We start from the raw sequence: 15,054 nt of genomic DNA, 5'->3' as shown, positions 1-15,054 counted from the left end.
TCTTCATCTCACCTCCATCCAATTCTCTCTCCTGCTCTCACTCCTTCACTACCACTAGGGCTATAAATAAAACAAATTGTGGATAAAATGACCATGAAATAAATAGCACTGAAGAGCCAATCTCTGCTTGTGACCTCCATACCACACCCTCAGAGAGAAAAAGCAACCTGTTGTCTTTTTTTCCCCTCTCTCACATCTTAAATGCTGCATCAAATTAAGTGCAGTATGTATCTCTCACACATACTATACCATTCTCTCTCTCTTTTCTGCTAACGTGTAGCGTCTGTGCTCTAATATCTTAATCTTAAATATCTTTTTCTGTTAGAGCAAAAGAAGAAGCGTATGTGTTTTGAAGTGACTACACCAAACATTCACCAGAGCATGGCAAACAAAAAGCTAATCCCCAAACCCATTACTCTGAGACTTTAGAACAACAAAAAAACACAGAAGGTCATAACCTGCCACAACACTGCCATTAAATATTTCTATATAAGCAAACAGTTATGCTTGAGTGTTGTGTAAAACATTGATTAAGTCCACAAGTAGTTCCAAAAGTAGATAACCTCCTCCAATAATGTTTCACCTGATGGTTTGATGAACAGGTCAGAGGCCTCTCAGATAGACCCATTACTTCTGTGACAGATAGACATGATTAAACTCAGTCAGTGTTGGTCAACGAGAGCCTGAGCATGGCTCTGCATATAGACACTCACGCAGGGCATCCACTTGGCCTGATTCAGGTATAATTGATTTCATGAGATAGTGGCATGTTCAGATAAGCTCAGAGAATGTGCTGGTGAGTGTTGTCCAAATAGTCCTGTCTCTGCCGTACACAAAGCCCATTGATCAGGCTCTGTTTCATTCCACACACACACACACACACACACACACACACACACACACATTCACAGATCAATGGAAGTGTAGTGAGGTGAAGAAATCAACAAGGTCAACAAGCAAAAATAGGTGAAAAAAAGAAATATGATTTAATCACAGGCCACTGGAGGAAAAAAAGGGACGGATATTTATGGGGGGAATGATTGAGTGTGTTTTTTTTTTTTTAAAGACGATCTGAAATGCTCTTCCTGGAGCCAGCGGTCCAGGAACTATGGCCCTCAGGAAGAGAGGCCACTGACCACTACCACCCCCCTTCCCCATCCCTACAGCCATGCTGTCTCATGTCAGGACTAATAGAGATATGTCCTGCTCATAGGAGACTCAGGAATACGCACAGTAGACATCCGCATTCGCATTCATCCCGTTTCCCATCTTTTCATTCCTTCTTCGCTTTCTCTCTGACAGCAATCGAAATACTTTTCTCCTTAAACAAACAGCTTCATCCCTGAACTCTGTCACTCCTCCATCTCGCTTCCTCTATCTGCCCCTTCCATTCCTTCAACCGGCACCTCGTTCATACACATGCTGACAGCATTCTGGCCTTTAGGCATCACACAGGCGCTGCTGAGGAGTTTTTTAGACTTCGTTTTTCAGACAGACGTCTGTTGATGCTCTCTTTCTCTCTCTCTCTCTCTCTCTCTCACACACACACACACACACACACATGCAATTTCCTATAATTCCTCAATATAGTATTACGAAACAATCTTGAGACTTTTAATGACCAAACCACTTGGACATATCCTAATAGACTGATAATAATTTGATCTTTGTTTTGCAGAACTTTGGGCAAAAGTCATTCTGAGGGACTGTTCTCATTAGTCAGCATGGACCCTTCAACTCTACGGCCAACATTACAGTTTCTTCAGAATTATCAGCAGTTAAAAGTTACACATTAATAATTTTACATTCCCATTAGGGTAATATTGTGCAAATTAACCTTTCACTAATAGGGGAGGGAGCACAGGTAAACTCTAATATAATGTAGGATGTGTGTGTGTGTGTGTGTGTGTGTGTGAGTGACAGAACAGGAACGCTTCGCTCTAATATACTTCCCCCACCTTGCATTTTAACATTGAATAAGAGTGACCAGGTCATAAAACACTCTGATGTGAAAGATTTGTTTAATGTGAAATGAATTCATCTTTTAAGAAATTTATATATCATGCCATAAAATATCATACTGGCTTTCTGGCTTTTTATTTGGATTTTTTGACCAAATTAATTATAAATCAATTATAATTAATTATCATTTTAAATTACTTTTGATTCCAGAACAACTCCCTGAAGCACATAACCTTCTTGAGGTCATTTCTGGATCAACAGAAACCTTTCAAAGAACTTTCTTTTTGAATGGACAAGAGAGTGTTCCTCTCAGGCTCGTGATCTCCCGCTTGTTGGTTTATCTGATTGGCATCGCACTGACTTTTGGCATCTCTGTGACCTTGTGTCTCAGACAGCAGGGAGTAGGACCCAGGGAGTCTATGGCTTTTAGGGATGGAGACGGAGAGCAAGAGAAGGAAATGAAGATATGGAGAGTCCTGCTTATTCTCCTCTGCTCAGCTTTTCTCTCAGTGGAGTGTACACGAGCTACGACCAGAAAATATGACCAGTTTTTGTTTCTGAAAATCAAGAACTGCACCCACTTAAAGCACCACACACAGTGCAAAGCCAGATAATATGAAACAATAATTTACAGGTGTATGTGTTCCTTAATTTTTTTCTATGAATATACTTTATGATATCGAGGGTTATTGGCGTTCAGGTAAGCTTAGAGACAATGAAATGCTCTAAGGCAGTGTTTCTCAAAGTGGTGCCTGGAGGCACCTGATTTTTTTTTTCTATTATATGTAATTATTAGGCTCTTATACTTATTAGATTGACTAATCACTTGAAATTAAATGGGTTTAATCCAAACTTCGCAACCAAGTAGGTCTATAAATAGTGTCAACTTCAACCCTAATGTGTTCTGCTGATGGAAAGTTCAGGAATTTAAAAACTTTACGGCTCCAATAAATAGCCAGAATATGATATTATGTTTGGATTACTGTCTATGAGCTTAATATTTGATTAGTTTGATTATTTTAATAAAGTAAACATTGAGGAGGTCTGTGGAATTTATTTTAAAGTGGTCCCTAGCAGCAAAAAAGTTTGAAAAGCCCTGTTTTAAGGATGCAGGTTGTTAGCCATAAATCTGCCCACAACAACAACTTCAAGACTTCCGACACACTCGGAGCTGGACAATAGCAGCGTCGCACAACGGCCTTCAGTAACAAGCAGGACCATCCATCATTCCTGATGTTCCTGACAAGTTTACTGAATGACTGAATATTCCACATAATAATAACAACAACAACAGCAGCAATAATAATAATAATTATTATTATTATTATTAGTAGTAGTAGTAGTAGTAGTAGTATTGCTGCTGTCATTATAATTATTATTAGTATTAGTATTAGTATTAGTAGTATTGCTGCTGTCATTATTATTATTATTATTATTATTATTATTATTATTATTATTATTATTGTCGTTGTCATCATTTATTATTAGGATTTTTGTTAATAGTGAACAAAATGTATAAATTATTATTGTGCATTATTAGATAATTTCGAAACCTTTTCAGCAGTATTATATAGTTATAAAACCATTTTTTCTTTCTTTGTAATTAAATTGTTTTATTAATTTTATCTATTTTATGCTCACTATGTATGTGTTATTGCAGGATTTTCGCTTTAGTGGATTAGTATCCCAACTAACCTACCCTACTATAGGCTAATGAATTCATTATTAAATTCAAAGACAAACGAAAATTTATTACATTTATTTATAATTTTTAAATCACTGTAACTTTATACATGTATTGTTAATGCTATGGTGTAATAATAATAATAATAATAATAATAATAATAATAGTAATCGTCCCGTTATTCACGATAATAACATTGTTGTTGTTGTTGTTGTTGTTGTCTCCTCTTGTCTTATCTTTAGATTTTTTTAAACATGATCTGCAGTAGCCTGTGATTTGTATTCTACAATCTGACACCTCCATGCTGTGTTTAAAGAAAAACGTGAGCATGTAAATGTTTTGCGTTTCATTTAGTCCTTTTCTAAATGTCAGCTCTCAGAAGATACCAGGATCTTACTGTCCCATTTCTCCTGATATTCTGTAGGTTCAAAACAAACCCAGAGATCTACATCCACCACTGATTTTACGCACAAACAGATGGAAAGATTTCAGAACCACGCTGGATACAGAAAGATTTCCCAAGAAAAAAACATCAGGTAGAGCTTCAGTTGTGCAGAACTGCAGTTCAGTACCGTGCTGAAGATGTAGTTTATTGACAGATTGTTGGTTAAACAGAAACATGGAACAAGGAATTTGCATAGGGCGGAGAAATGAGTAAAAAGTTGCAGAAACACGGGTGTTAAAACAGCAGAGAGAGAGACACAGAGAGAGAGACAGAGACAGAGAGAGAGAGAGAGATTTCTCCACCCCAGTCAACGTTCTCTCACTCCATCCCCACTCCGCGCTCTCCCTCCTTCCTCCTGAACAGGTAGAGGTTGCTGGAGCGCGTGGCGCAGTAAAATGTCCCGGGGAAGAGAAAGTCACCGGTAATCAGTCTGCAGCTCTGCACTGGGAGCGAGCCCTGCGGTTCCGTGAGCGGATTATCACCTCACCTCGTCCACAGCTCACCACGGACATGTATCAAGGTCTAAGCATGGCTACGAACCCGGGTTCCTACGAGCCGAGTTTCGTGCACAACGCTGCGTCGCCGGTGTACGTGCCGAGCACGCGCGTCGCCCCCGTGATCCCCGCGCTGCCGTACCTGCAGCCGCACAGCGCTGCGTCCCAGCAGAGCAACCCGGCCTCGAGTCACTCGGCCTGGGCTCAACCAGGCTCGGACCCCGTGGCGTCGTACAACACGACCGGGACGCACCATTCTCCGGTGTCTCCGCGCTTCACGTTCTCCGCCAGCCCGCCCATGAGCTCGGGCGCGAGGGAAAGCGCCACTTACACAAGCCCGTTGAACGTCACCTCAAACGGACGGGAGCATTACAGCGCGCGCGGCCTGGGCTCGTCCTATCCCGCTCCCTATCCCGCCTACGTGAGTCCGAGCGTCGGGGGAACGTGGGCCGCGTCCCATTTCGACGGCTCGGTGCTTCATAGTCTGCAGTCTGCAGGGCCGACCGGCGCGGCGAGGCACCCAAACCTGGGTAAGAAACTTTTTCCAATAATGATTAGAGCCAAGCACTGCGCCATGAACGTGTCCTCGAGCCCCGTTTCTGCACGGTAACGGAATCAGGAAATAAAGCTACTTTTATTGCAAGAGCTCTTAGGCCAAATTTACTGTACTTACATAAGGACCTTCCATGAATGTCAGCTTCAGAGATCTGCCAAATTAATCAGTAAACATGAGGCTTATTAAACATTAGAGGTTTTTATCCTGTATGAAAGAACGAGCCATAGATTTAAGGAAGCTTTAAGATCTTAAAACTGCACTAGATAAACGGATGGATGATAAGATATGTATAAAACCCATACACACTGACACACACTGATAATCTATTCCACAAATAATCCTTTACATTGCTGAAACAATCAGTGGCATGCACAAGGTTAAAATCCTCACAAATTCTAAGATTTTTAACATCATCTCCAGTTATTTTACAACCTAAAAAAAGTTTTCTAAATTACCATTTTAAATCAGTATTACAGCAAGATATCCAAACTGAATGATAATAAAGATTTGCTCGGCGATTTTATAGATGTTGTCAGGCCTCTAACCTTTAAAAGGCTTATTATTATTATTATTATTATTATTATTATTATTATTACTATTATTATTATTATTATTATTTAATGTCATGTTTCTAATTTATTTGACGGCCACTTTAACAAATGTTTAATTTGTCTACTTAAAAATGAGAGATTTAATCTATTAAAACTGCAAGTAAAAATTATTTCAGTAAATTCCCTCAGCCATAAAAAACAGCTAGATTATTATTATTAGTAGTAGTAGTAGTAGTAGTAGTAGTAGTAGTAGTATTAGATAGATGTCCTTTTCCTTTTTTAATTTTTTTAATTATTCTAAATTATTTTCATTACACATGATTTACGCAGAATATTTCCATTCTCTATACATCACGCGCATACGCAATATTTTTGGATATAACTAAGAAAAATAGCCAACTTAAATTAAAATTCATTTCCTGCATGGAATTACAACAAATAATTCAGTTTTTTAAGCCGTAGTTAGTTTAAAAATATCATCTAGATGCGATCCGAATAGCTTCCAACAAACAATCTTTGAAATCATCTTAAAATATGTTTGTATGTTGTTGTTTATTTGTTTGTTTTTTTGACTTGTATGAAAAATCCAAAATCAGCAGAGATGTGACTGAGATGTGACTGAGATGTGACACAGCTGATCAAAGAAATAAATAAATACATTTTCGTATAATTTTAATTAATGCACGCGATGAATTTAACGCATGAAATCTGAATTAAATTGAATTAATCTGAATTACAATAAATGAGTTAATTACACCGAGTTGTTTCTAGTTAAACAGTGAAATCGAAAGTGTTGGACTCGTGAGCAGAGTTTGTGATTCAAACAACAGACACAATAATCACAATAATTTTATTAAATTGTAATTTATGGCCTCGTGACGGTGTGTTCAGGAAAAGAAACGACTAGGAGACTTGTGCGTTTATTTATTTATTTATTTATTTATTTATTTCTTATAACCGAAATGTTTTCACGTCGGGAAAGTGAATTAAAAGGAGCAGGCTAAATAATCCTAAAGCAATTAAAATTATTTTACACACTTCTGTCTCCTGTGAAGCAAAATTTGATTGTTTTTTTTATTTATGTCACAAAATTACATTGTAAGCTTTAAAAATGATAACAGCTGCGACAAAATGACAAAGCTCTATTTACAGCAAATAAACAACTAAACAATACTGAATTCTGTCCACCTGAGATTTGTTATCAGACTAATTTTTAGGATTTCTTAAATCACGAATTAAGAAACCGAAAGAATCAAACAGACCCAAGGGTTACACTAAGACCTCTGTGAGTTATTCTTTTCATCAGTAATACTCATGCAGGAGAAGAGAAGAGCACTAAGAATCTGACAAACACGTGACTAATAGCCTAAATAATAAGGCAGGCTTAAATATTAGCCCTCTCTTATCTAATCACACACTCCTGATGTTCCAGATTGATTGGATCACTGCTTTGTGGATTGTGGACTGTTTCTGGCTTATTGCTCTGGATGTGAACAGAAGAGCATCTCTTGCACCTCTATCAGTTTGCTATCTATCAGTGGGGAACAGCAGTGGACTTTGAGCAGCTAATAATGACTAAGTCAGCACTAAAAATAAGGGCCAAAATGGAGATGGGGCGCATTTGGGTTTATCTTGGTAGGAATTATTATGTTTGCCACAGTGAAATTCTTCTTTCACAAAAGTGAAAAGTCCGCAGCAAAGTCCGCTGTGTTGAAACAACACACTCTGTGGTGACCAGAATGACCTGCCCCTAAAGTCCATCTGATCTCTACAATTACCACCAAATAAAACCGACAAATATTTCATCTCACACTCAGAAACGTTAGAAAAATAGGACATTTTCAAGTTGTTATTAAGACTACATCCTGAAGAAGTACAATTCATCTAAAAAATCATTCTAAGTGTCACCAGTCCTGAAAGAGTTAGTCTGAGACACTGTAAAATATTTCCTGTAAAATTTACAGTAATTTACTGACAAATAAATCCTGTTGTTTTTTTTTACAGTGTATTACTGGAAACATGCATCTTGCAAGCAAAATACTGGTAAATACATCTAATTATAGTATAAAATAAAACATGTAAGCTCATTTGTCTGATGCTTTTTTTTAAAAAAAAAAAAAAAAAAAAAAAAAAAAAAGCAAATAAAGATCTTGCTCAAGGACTCAGCCATGGCCGTGGCAGTGCTGGGATTTGAACACACAACCTTTTAAGCTGTCACTCAAAGCTTTAACCACTGAGCCATCACAACTAGCTCAATCAGTGTGCACTGAGTCAACTTTTTACAAGCATATAATAAACTCAAGATCAACACAAGGAGAATTTTTACCATTCTCACTCCTACCAAAAATATCCCACTATGCATTGCATTGTCTGCTCTTTATATTATTAGTTATATTTATTATTTATTCATAATAGTATTTGATATAAAATACTGTAAACTTACAGCTGCTTTTTACAGTGTAGGCTAACAAATTAAGTAATAATATGCTAAATAAATCAATTACTGATAAATACTGACAAAAGTTGTTCATTGTTAGTTAGTTGTTAGTTGAGATTTCCACAAAGCAAGCCACGCATGAAACATTAAAAATGCTGGAATCAGCTGCTGTTTTAATGAGCAATATGACACACACCAGATTATATACTGATCCAAAACCCTACTCTGTCTAATTAGGCTTAAGATATTTTCCTTCATGGAAATCATACCTCAATGCATCTATTTCCAGTATGCTTTGTATCTATAATCAATCAGGAAGTATAAATATTTTGACAGTTCATAATCTTGTCATTACTGTGCTTTGTGGAATCCTGTAATTGCCAGTAAGGAGTAATGTGAATAACTCTATCAGTATCTCAGTGAGGCTGATTTACAGAAACGCCAATAAAAGCATCCGCATGTTTGTACTGTGTATGGCGAGAGCATGAACTGATTTTGCACTGATGGTGCCAATGTTCTTTTGTTCATTGTTCTTCTTGTGTGTGCTGTCTCTCACCAGTCTCAAGGTTAGGACTGTAGCCGTTTTGCTGAGAACCTTGGAAAAAGGCCATTGTGTGTCTCCAGTTCTGCAACATCCAAATTCCTTAGAGAGAACCAGGGGTTATCTGAAATGTAGATCGAAGCTATGACAATTTTGATACTTATTGACTGTCCAGTTTCGTTCCCACTGTAGCCTCAGATTCCTGTTATGGAACCCAGTGTTGTCTTCTGCTCCTGTAGCCTATCTGCTAATGGACAGATTTATGAAATACTCAAATCATCTCATCTGGTACCAACAATCATGCCACGGTCGAAGCTAATTGCTGCTGGATGATTGGCTGAATGGATAATTGCATGAATAAGCAGGGGTGCAGGTGTTCCTAATAAAGTGGCAGGTGTAAGTTATTGTAGTTGTAGTACAAGTTAAGTGAGGTACTCATCTTTATTCCAGAGCATTTTGGTATACAACATTGATTAAACAAAAATTAATAAATATTTACCAGCTCTGAAATTTTCATGAACTTTCTTCACAGCTACCATTTATATTACAGTACTGACACAGCAGTACTGTTATTGTTGTATATTATATAACCTCCTTCTATGATTTTAACCTGAGATAAGTTTATATTTTACATATGCACACACTACGTCCCAGGATATTTTTCCCAATGCTTAACAATACGTATTTTTCCCAATGCTTAACAATACTTTTTATATGATGCAGAAAGAAATATTCAGATATGTCTGTTATTTCCACTTCATTTTTTTTTCTATGAAAAAAACCTTCACACTAAAGAATTCATTTCAGTTTTCATGCTAAAAAAAAAAAAAGAATAATACCTTTCCCCTTTTCTCACTTTTCATTCCACCACTGATAACATATTCATTGTTTAGTTAATATTTAATATTTAGTTCCCTGTTTATCATATCTTCCTGTACATTAGGAATGTACAATATTTTGCAGAAGCAAAGTTGCTCACTTTTGTGACAGGTATATTCATAAACTTTTTTTTTTTGTTTGACTTTGTTTGTTTGTTCCTCTCTTTTATTCCTTTTGTCCACACTGATCAGTCCTTCATGGTCCTCTCAGGCACTTTGTGTTGTTTCCATTTATAAAGATTAGCTCAATTTTTCTGCTCTATATACAGAGCAGCTTTTTGTTATCGAAAGAGGACCTGTCTCACACAGAGAAAAAGCAGAACCGCCAGCAGACCCTGAGGGTAAAACATGAGAAATGACCCCTCCTGCTGGTCAAAACAGACAACAGTTGTTGCCTTATCTGTTTAATAGACTAACGCTTGCTGGATGGGCTTTTTCATTTTGCTTGGGTTAGGGATGGACCGTAGTGATGGCATGAAGCACTTTATTTTAGTATGATACAGATACTGAAATCTTAAGTCAATCCAATGTGTGTTTGAAAGAATTCACGTAAGTGAGCCAACTAAATTTGCCAGTGCAAAAGTAAAATCAAAGAACTGTGTACAACAATATATGTAACAATATAACGTGAACATCACTTTAAAAATTCAAACAGGAAAAGAAATAGCTTGTTACAAAATACAACCGCTGCTTTTTTTCCTCAGCTATCTGATCCAGCATTTTCTGCTGATATCCGAATATAAGTAGATGGTATTTTAAAAAATAACTGTATGTTAACTCTACTAATTGTCAGCTCCCCAGGCCACAACCCCTTAAACTGACTACTCAACTAATTTCCTAACTACAACGATTATTCTAGTTATAATTTCTCCAGATAGCTTTGTTAGTGTATAAACTTTTACAGCTAACTCCATAGCAGATTCTCTTGTGGAAGGCTGGTGTGTGTGTTCTGTATATATAGTTAGCAAGGGTAATGCTAGCCATGCTTACATGCAACAAGGTAAATGAACAGCTAGTAAATAATGTGTATGAGTAGCTAGCGAACCAATAAAAGAAAGTGTTACAGCATATGTTAGCATTTTTAGCACTATAAGCTACAGATTTTGTTTTTTTTGTTGTTTTTTTTTTATGATTTTGTGGAAGGATAAAAATCACTCTACATAGAAGCAGGTCTAGGCTAAGACTGCTAGGATACTATTAGAAAAGTGTAATAAAAACTACAGCAAGTACCAAACTCATTTCAGTGTGTTTTTAAAAGGTTATAGTACTCCAAGTACCACACATTTCAATAACAGTTAAATGTTACAAGGTAGGCGTGGAATAAACAGATAAACAGCGCAACAATTTCAGGATACGTCACTCCAAAACCCTTTCCATCACTGGTTTGACCATGTGAACCACTTGAATGTTTTCTTTATCTTTCTCCCTCACTGTCTTTTAGATCTGTTCGATGATTTCGCAGAAGGCCGAGAGTGTGTGAACTGTGGGGCCATGTCCACTCCTTTGTGGCGGCGAGATGGGACTGGTCATTACCTGTGTAATGCGTGCGGACTCTACCACAAGATGAATGGCATCAACAGGCCACTGATCAAACCCCAGAGACGACTTGTGAGTCACATCCAGTTTGCTACATCATTTATTTGTGTTCGGATGTAAAAAGCATAACTGTGAAAGTAGTGTCTTATTAGTATGTGTGATCCTTACATCCTTACCCACATGAGCTAGTAGATGAGCAGCTGGAAAGAAAGAACAACAAAGGCTATAGTACAATTAAAGCTATAGTAACATACAGTAAATGTAAAAGTACTGTATATTATGCAAACAAATAGAATTAAATCATTTGATAGAAAGCAAAAATAGGTGCTGAGGTGACATGGTGGTTATTTTGTAATAAGGCTTGGCTATGAATTAATATATTAAGGCCACATATGAGGCTACTAACAAAGTGGACGTTAGGTTCTATGTATCTATGAATTATGTGGCCCTTAGTTAATTATTTGGGAGGAACAGGCAAAAAAAAAGCCTTTTCACTTGGAGAATTTGCTTAAGGTGACACAAACTAATGGTGTATCCACAACTGAATACCATTATGTCTTTATACATCATTCCAAGTGTTAATATTGTCATTCATCTCCATGCCTTGGTTCCTGTGGACCCATTGATCTAATTCAATTGATTTCTCTGTATCGCAGTCATTTTTAAAATACAACGGTTACCACAAGATGTCGAGAAACTTAACTCATGGCCTTAATTTATTAATTCATAGCCATGAGGAACTCAACTTGAGGTCTTGAAGAACTTGAAGTGATGGTCACAACTTAAATAAGCAACGTCACCAACAACAGCAAAACACTGCAAATTATAAACTAGAAAAAATGTAGATAGAAAGATTTTTTTTTTCTGTTTTTTTCCCTCATTTTCTCCCAAATTTGTTCTTCTGTCAAGACATGCTCCTCCTAGACACGTCAAGCCAGCCAAGCACATTTTTTCAAACTGCCACTTCACAGAGCAGCATAACAAACTCAGAGGAAAGCACTATCTACCCTTTTCCACATACCGTACTTGAGCTCTCAGATGCTTGCCATTGGCTGGTGTCACTGTGATTGACAGGGTGGAGAGTAATGTGATCCCTCCTACCCAGACAGCATAGCCAATTTTGCTCCCAATGATAGGGTGAACGCTTTTCTGTTGCATAAGAAATCATAAGTCAAAGCATATACTTATACACTATTTTGTTTATATTACTACCCTAAATCTTTAAATTATTTGTTCTTATCTATTAAATCTCAAAAATCTTCCATTGCTATGCACGAATTCAGAAAGTTCAGGAAGGAAGAGCTAGTCTGAGCAGCACTGCGGTCTTTAAGAAAAAAATAACGCACCAGAAAATAACAGCTGTCTCTTTCTCTTTTTCTTTCACACTCCCACTCAGTCTGCTTCCAGGAGAGTGGGCCTTTCCTGTACTAACTGCCACACCACAACCACCACTCTGTGGAGACGAAATGCAGAAGGAGAGCCTGTGTGCAATGCCTGTGGCCTCTACATGAAACTACATGGGGTGAGAGCCAGAGCAACAATATTTTCAATACATGTGATGACAGACTTCAAAATCAAAATTAACTGGAGTCATGATTAAACTAGTGCCAGCATAAGGAGACACTAGGCCAAAAGATGGATGTTCTACACTTACGACATTATTAAATATAAAATCTTTAAAGAAATCTATATATTATGTGTATGCATCGCTATTTCAAGATCTTGGAATAATACAGTTCTCTATAATAAACATACATTTTTGATTTTAATACACTGAGCCATAAGGTTTTGATTCTCAATAAGGTCAAAGCAGATATGGCTTTACATACAAAGTCTTGATATGTAGGCTTACTGCCACCAGTGAATCACAAATTTTGAACAAATTTTCTTCAACACAGGTTCCTCGTCCTCTTGCCATGAAAAAGGAAGGTATTCAGACACGCAAGCGCAAACCCAAAAACCTCAACAAGTCCAAGCCTGGTATGAAAGTGTCTTCTTACACTGTGGTTCTCAAAGCAGGTGCTAGGGAACCCCCAGGGGACAGTGAAGCGTAGCCAGGGGGCCAAATTATTATTTTTTTTTACTTAGGAATAACATCACAACATTATCAAAGTTACTGTATATACAGTGGGGTCCAAAAGTCTGAGACCAAACTGAAAGTCTGGGATTTTTATTTTTTTTTAAAGCAAAAATAAGTAGAAAGTTTTAGAAATCTGAAACTTCTGAAACAAAAACTATTCAATATTCAAGATGTTCCACAATTTCTCGGACACTATTTAAATGTAAGCAAATTTGTGATGTTGACCATGAAAAGGTCAGATTTTCCACGAGTCTTATCCCTTCCATTGAAGTACGCGTTCAGATGACACGCTGATGGATTTTATATAAAAATGGATCATCAGGTTTTACAAGTACACACTGTCATTAAAGCAAAAAGTGAACGTAAGAACTTCTGAAATTCACGTAAATATTTCTAAAATTCTACTTTTCACAAGTTCTTGCTGATAATGTTATTTGTAATGGAAACCTTTGTGTTAGATTGAAAAAGAATTCCAAACAGAAGCATTTTCACTAATGCTGTCAGACTTTTGGACCCCATTGTGTACTGGGCTTTTATTATCATTAGCCTATTTAAATGGTCACTTGAATTTTAAGTCAGTTTTAAGTTTAAGCCAAACTTCTATCGGTTAAAAACAACTAGGCTTATAAATTATGTAAATTTCAATCTAATGACAATTTTACTAAACATGTGTTCTGTGGTTGGAAAGTTCAGGAACAAAAACCTCTAATAAACAGCCAGAATAATGCGTCTAATTTCTCAATCTTTTAGTAAAGTTGTGTGTAAACATTTTTGTACGCCAAACCAAACGAAAAATTCCCATTTCAGTAACACTGATTTTGTTCATACTCACATGTGTACTTTGTAAATGCCAATCGCCTGTAAAGTCAAATATAGATAAGAACAAATTTATTTACGAATTGTTTCCAGCTTGCTAAATGAGGCTTATGAATTGAGTAGCTGGATTATGTTCATAAAATAAATCTGTACTGAGGGGGTTTGTGGAATTTTTTATATTTTTTTTTACAATCAAAAAGTTTGAGAACCCCTGTTCTAACAGACACATGGGGATGAAAAAAGTGAAAAAAAAATTACTAGTCAATGATAAATAAAAATGAACAAATAATAAAGATTGCTTACATGATGATTGACAGGAAACCCTGGGAATGATGGCCACGCCCCTTCTAATGCAGCCGGCACTGGTGGCAACGCAGTAGAACCCCGTCCAATCAAGACTGAGCCAGACACGCCCACTCTCTTTTCCCATCATAACATACATGCACAGGTGAGTGCACAAGACTGCCTATTTGCACTTTAGTTTGGTTTATCAGACATGTGCATGCTTGATGTTGAGGAGTACTAATAATAACTACTGGTGCTTTCTATCTAGATCTCATACATGGGAGGCCAAGGTGGGGCTTCATCGCTGAAGCTCTCTCCAGGAGCCCATACTGTAGCACCCAGCTCCAAAAATGAGCCTTGGAACAGCCTGATTCTCACATGAACCTGCTGTCTTTCAGTCAAACGTTGCAGTTTCCATCAGGTCTAGTACCGAACCAGTGACAGCAAAAGGGACTGAATGGGCAAGCCAAAAAGAAACCATCTAAAACACGTCAAACACAACCAGGACACAGTGGAAGATACTGTAAGAACAGTGGAACTCAGAACTGACAGAAAGCAAAAGAACCCTAAACTGTCGAGAAACCAATCGGGCAAAACAAGGGTCAGTGAAGCAACATGCCTGATACCTGAGACCAACGTACAGGAACGTAACCTGCTCAAATACTCACAGACTGCTGGAATTACTCCACTGATAAAGTGTCTTCAGTATTTATACAGTGACAACTAAACAAACCCATGTGCCTTTATTTCTATAATTCATTGCTCTCAGTGTTCTAATACTGAAAACCT

At 37.2% G+C, this 15,054-nt stretch overlaps 1 protein-coding gene across 2 annotated transcripts; it reads left to right on the top strand.

The window, feature by feature from the left end:
• The first annotated feature begins 4,323 nt into the window (after positions 1–4,323).
• gata4 (GATA binding protein 4) lies at positions 4,324–14,897 on the top strand. Of its 2 annotated transcripts, XM_034302045.2 has the most exons (7): positions 4,324–5,115; positions 7,697–7,735; positions 10,990–11,156; positions 12,481–12,606; positions 12,983–13,064; positions 14,298–14,428; positions 14,534–14,897. In XM_034302045.2, the coding sequence occupies exons 1-7, from the start codon at positions 4,602–4,604 to the stop codon at positions 14,645–14,647; spliced, it is 1,173 nt and encodes a 390-aa protein (XP_034157936.1). In that variant the 5' UTR covers positions 4,324–4,601; the 3' UTR covers positions 14,648–14,897. The 2 variants fall into 2 exon arrangements, with proteins under 2 accessions (XP_034157936.1, XP_026774201.1); XM_026918400.3 differs by lacking the exon at positions 7,697–7,735 and having other exon boundaries at positions 4,325–5,115.
• Positions 14,898–15,054: the final 157 nt, after the last annotated feature.

Source organism: Pangasianodon hypophthalmus, chromosome 30, assembly GCF_027358585.1.
Source record: "Pangasianodon hypophthalmus isolate fPanHyp1 chromosome 30, fPanHyp1.pri, whole genome shotgun sequence".
Lineage (NCBI taxonomy): Eukaryota > Metazoa > Chordata > Actinopteri > Siluriformes > Pangasiidae > Pangasianodon > Pangasianodon hypophthalmus.
Note: the sequence above shows the minus strand (reverse complement) of the source record. Positions and strands in the feature narration are given on the sequence as shown.

Excerpts from the sequence above, each read along its gene's own strand:
- gata4 (XM_034302045.2), top strand. The coding sequence starts at position 4,602 with ATGTATCAAGGTCTAAGCATGGCTACGAACCCGGGTTCCTACGAGCCG. Across the intron at positions 5,116-7,696 it reads GGCGAGGCACCCAAACCTGG|TGTATTACTGGAAACATGCA; the intron begins GTAAGAAACTTT and ends TTTTTTTTACAG. Across the intron at positions 13,065-14,297 it reads CCTCAACAAGTCCAAGCCTG|GAAACCCTGGGAATGATGGC; the intron begins GTATGAAAGTGT and ends GATGATTGACAG.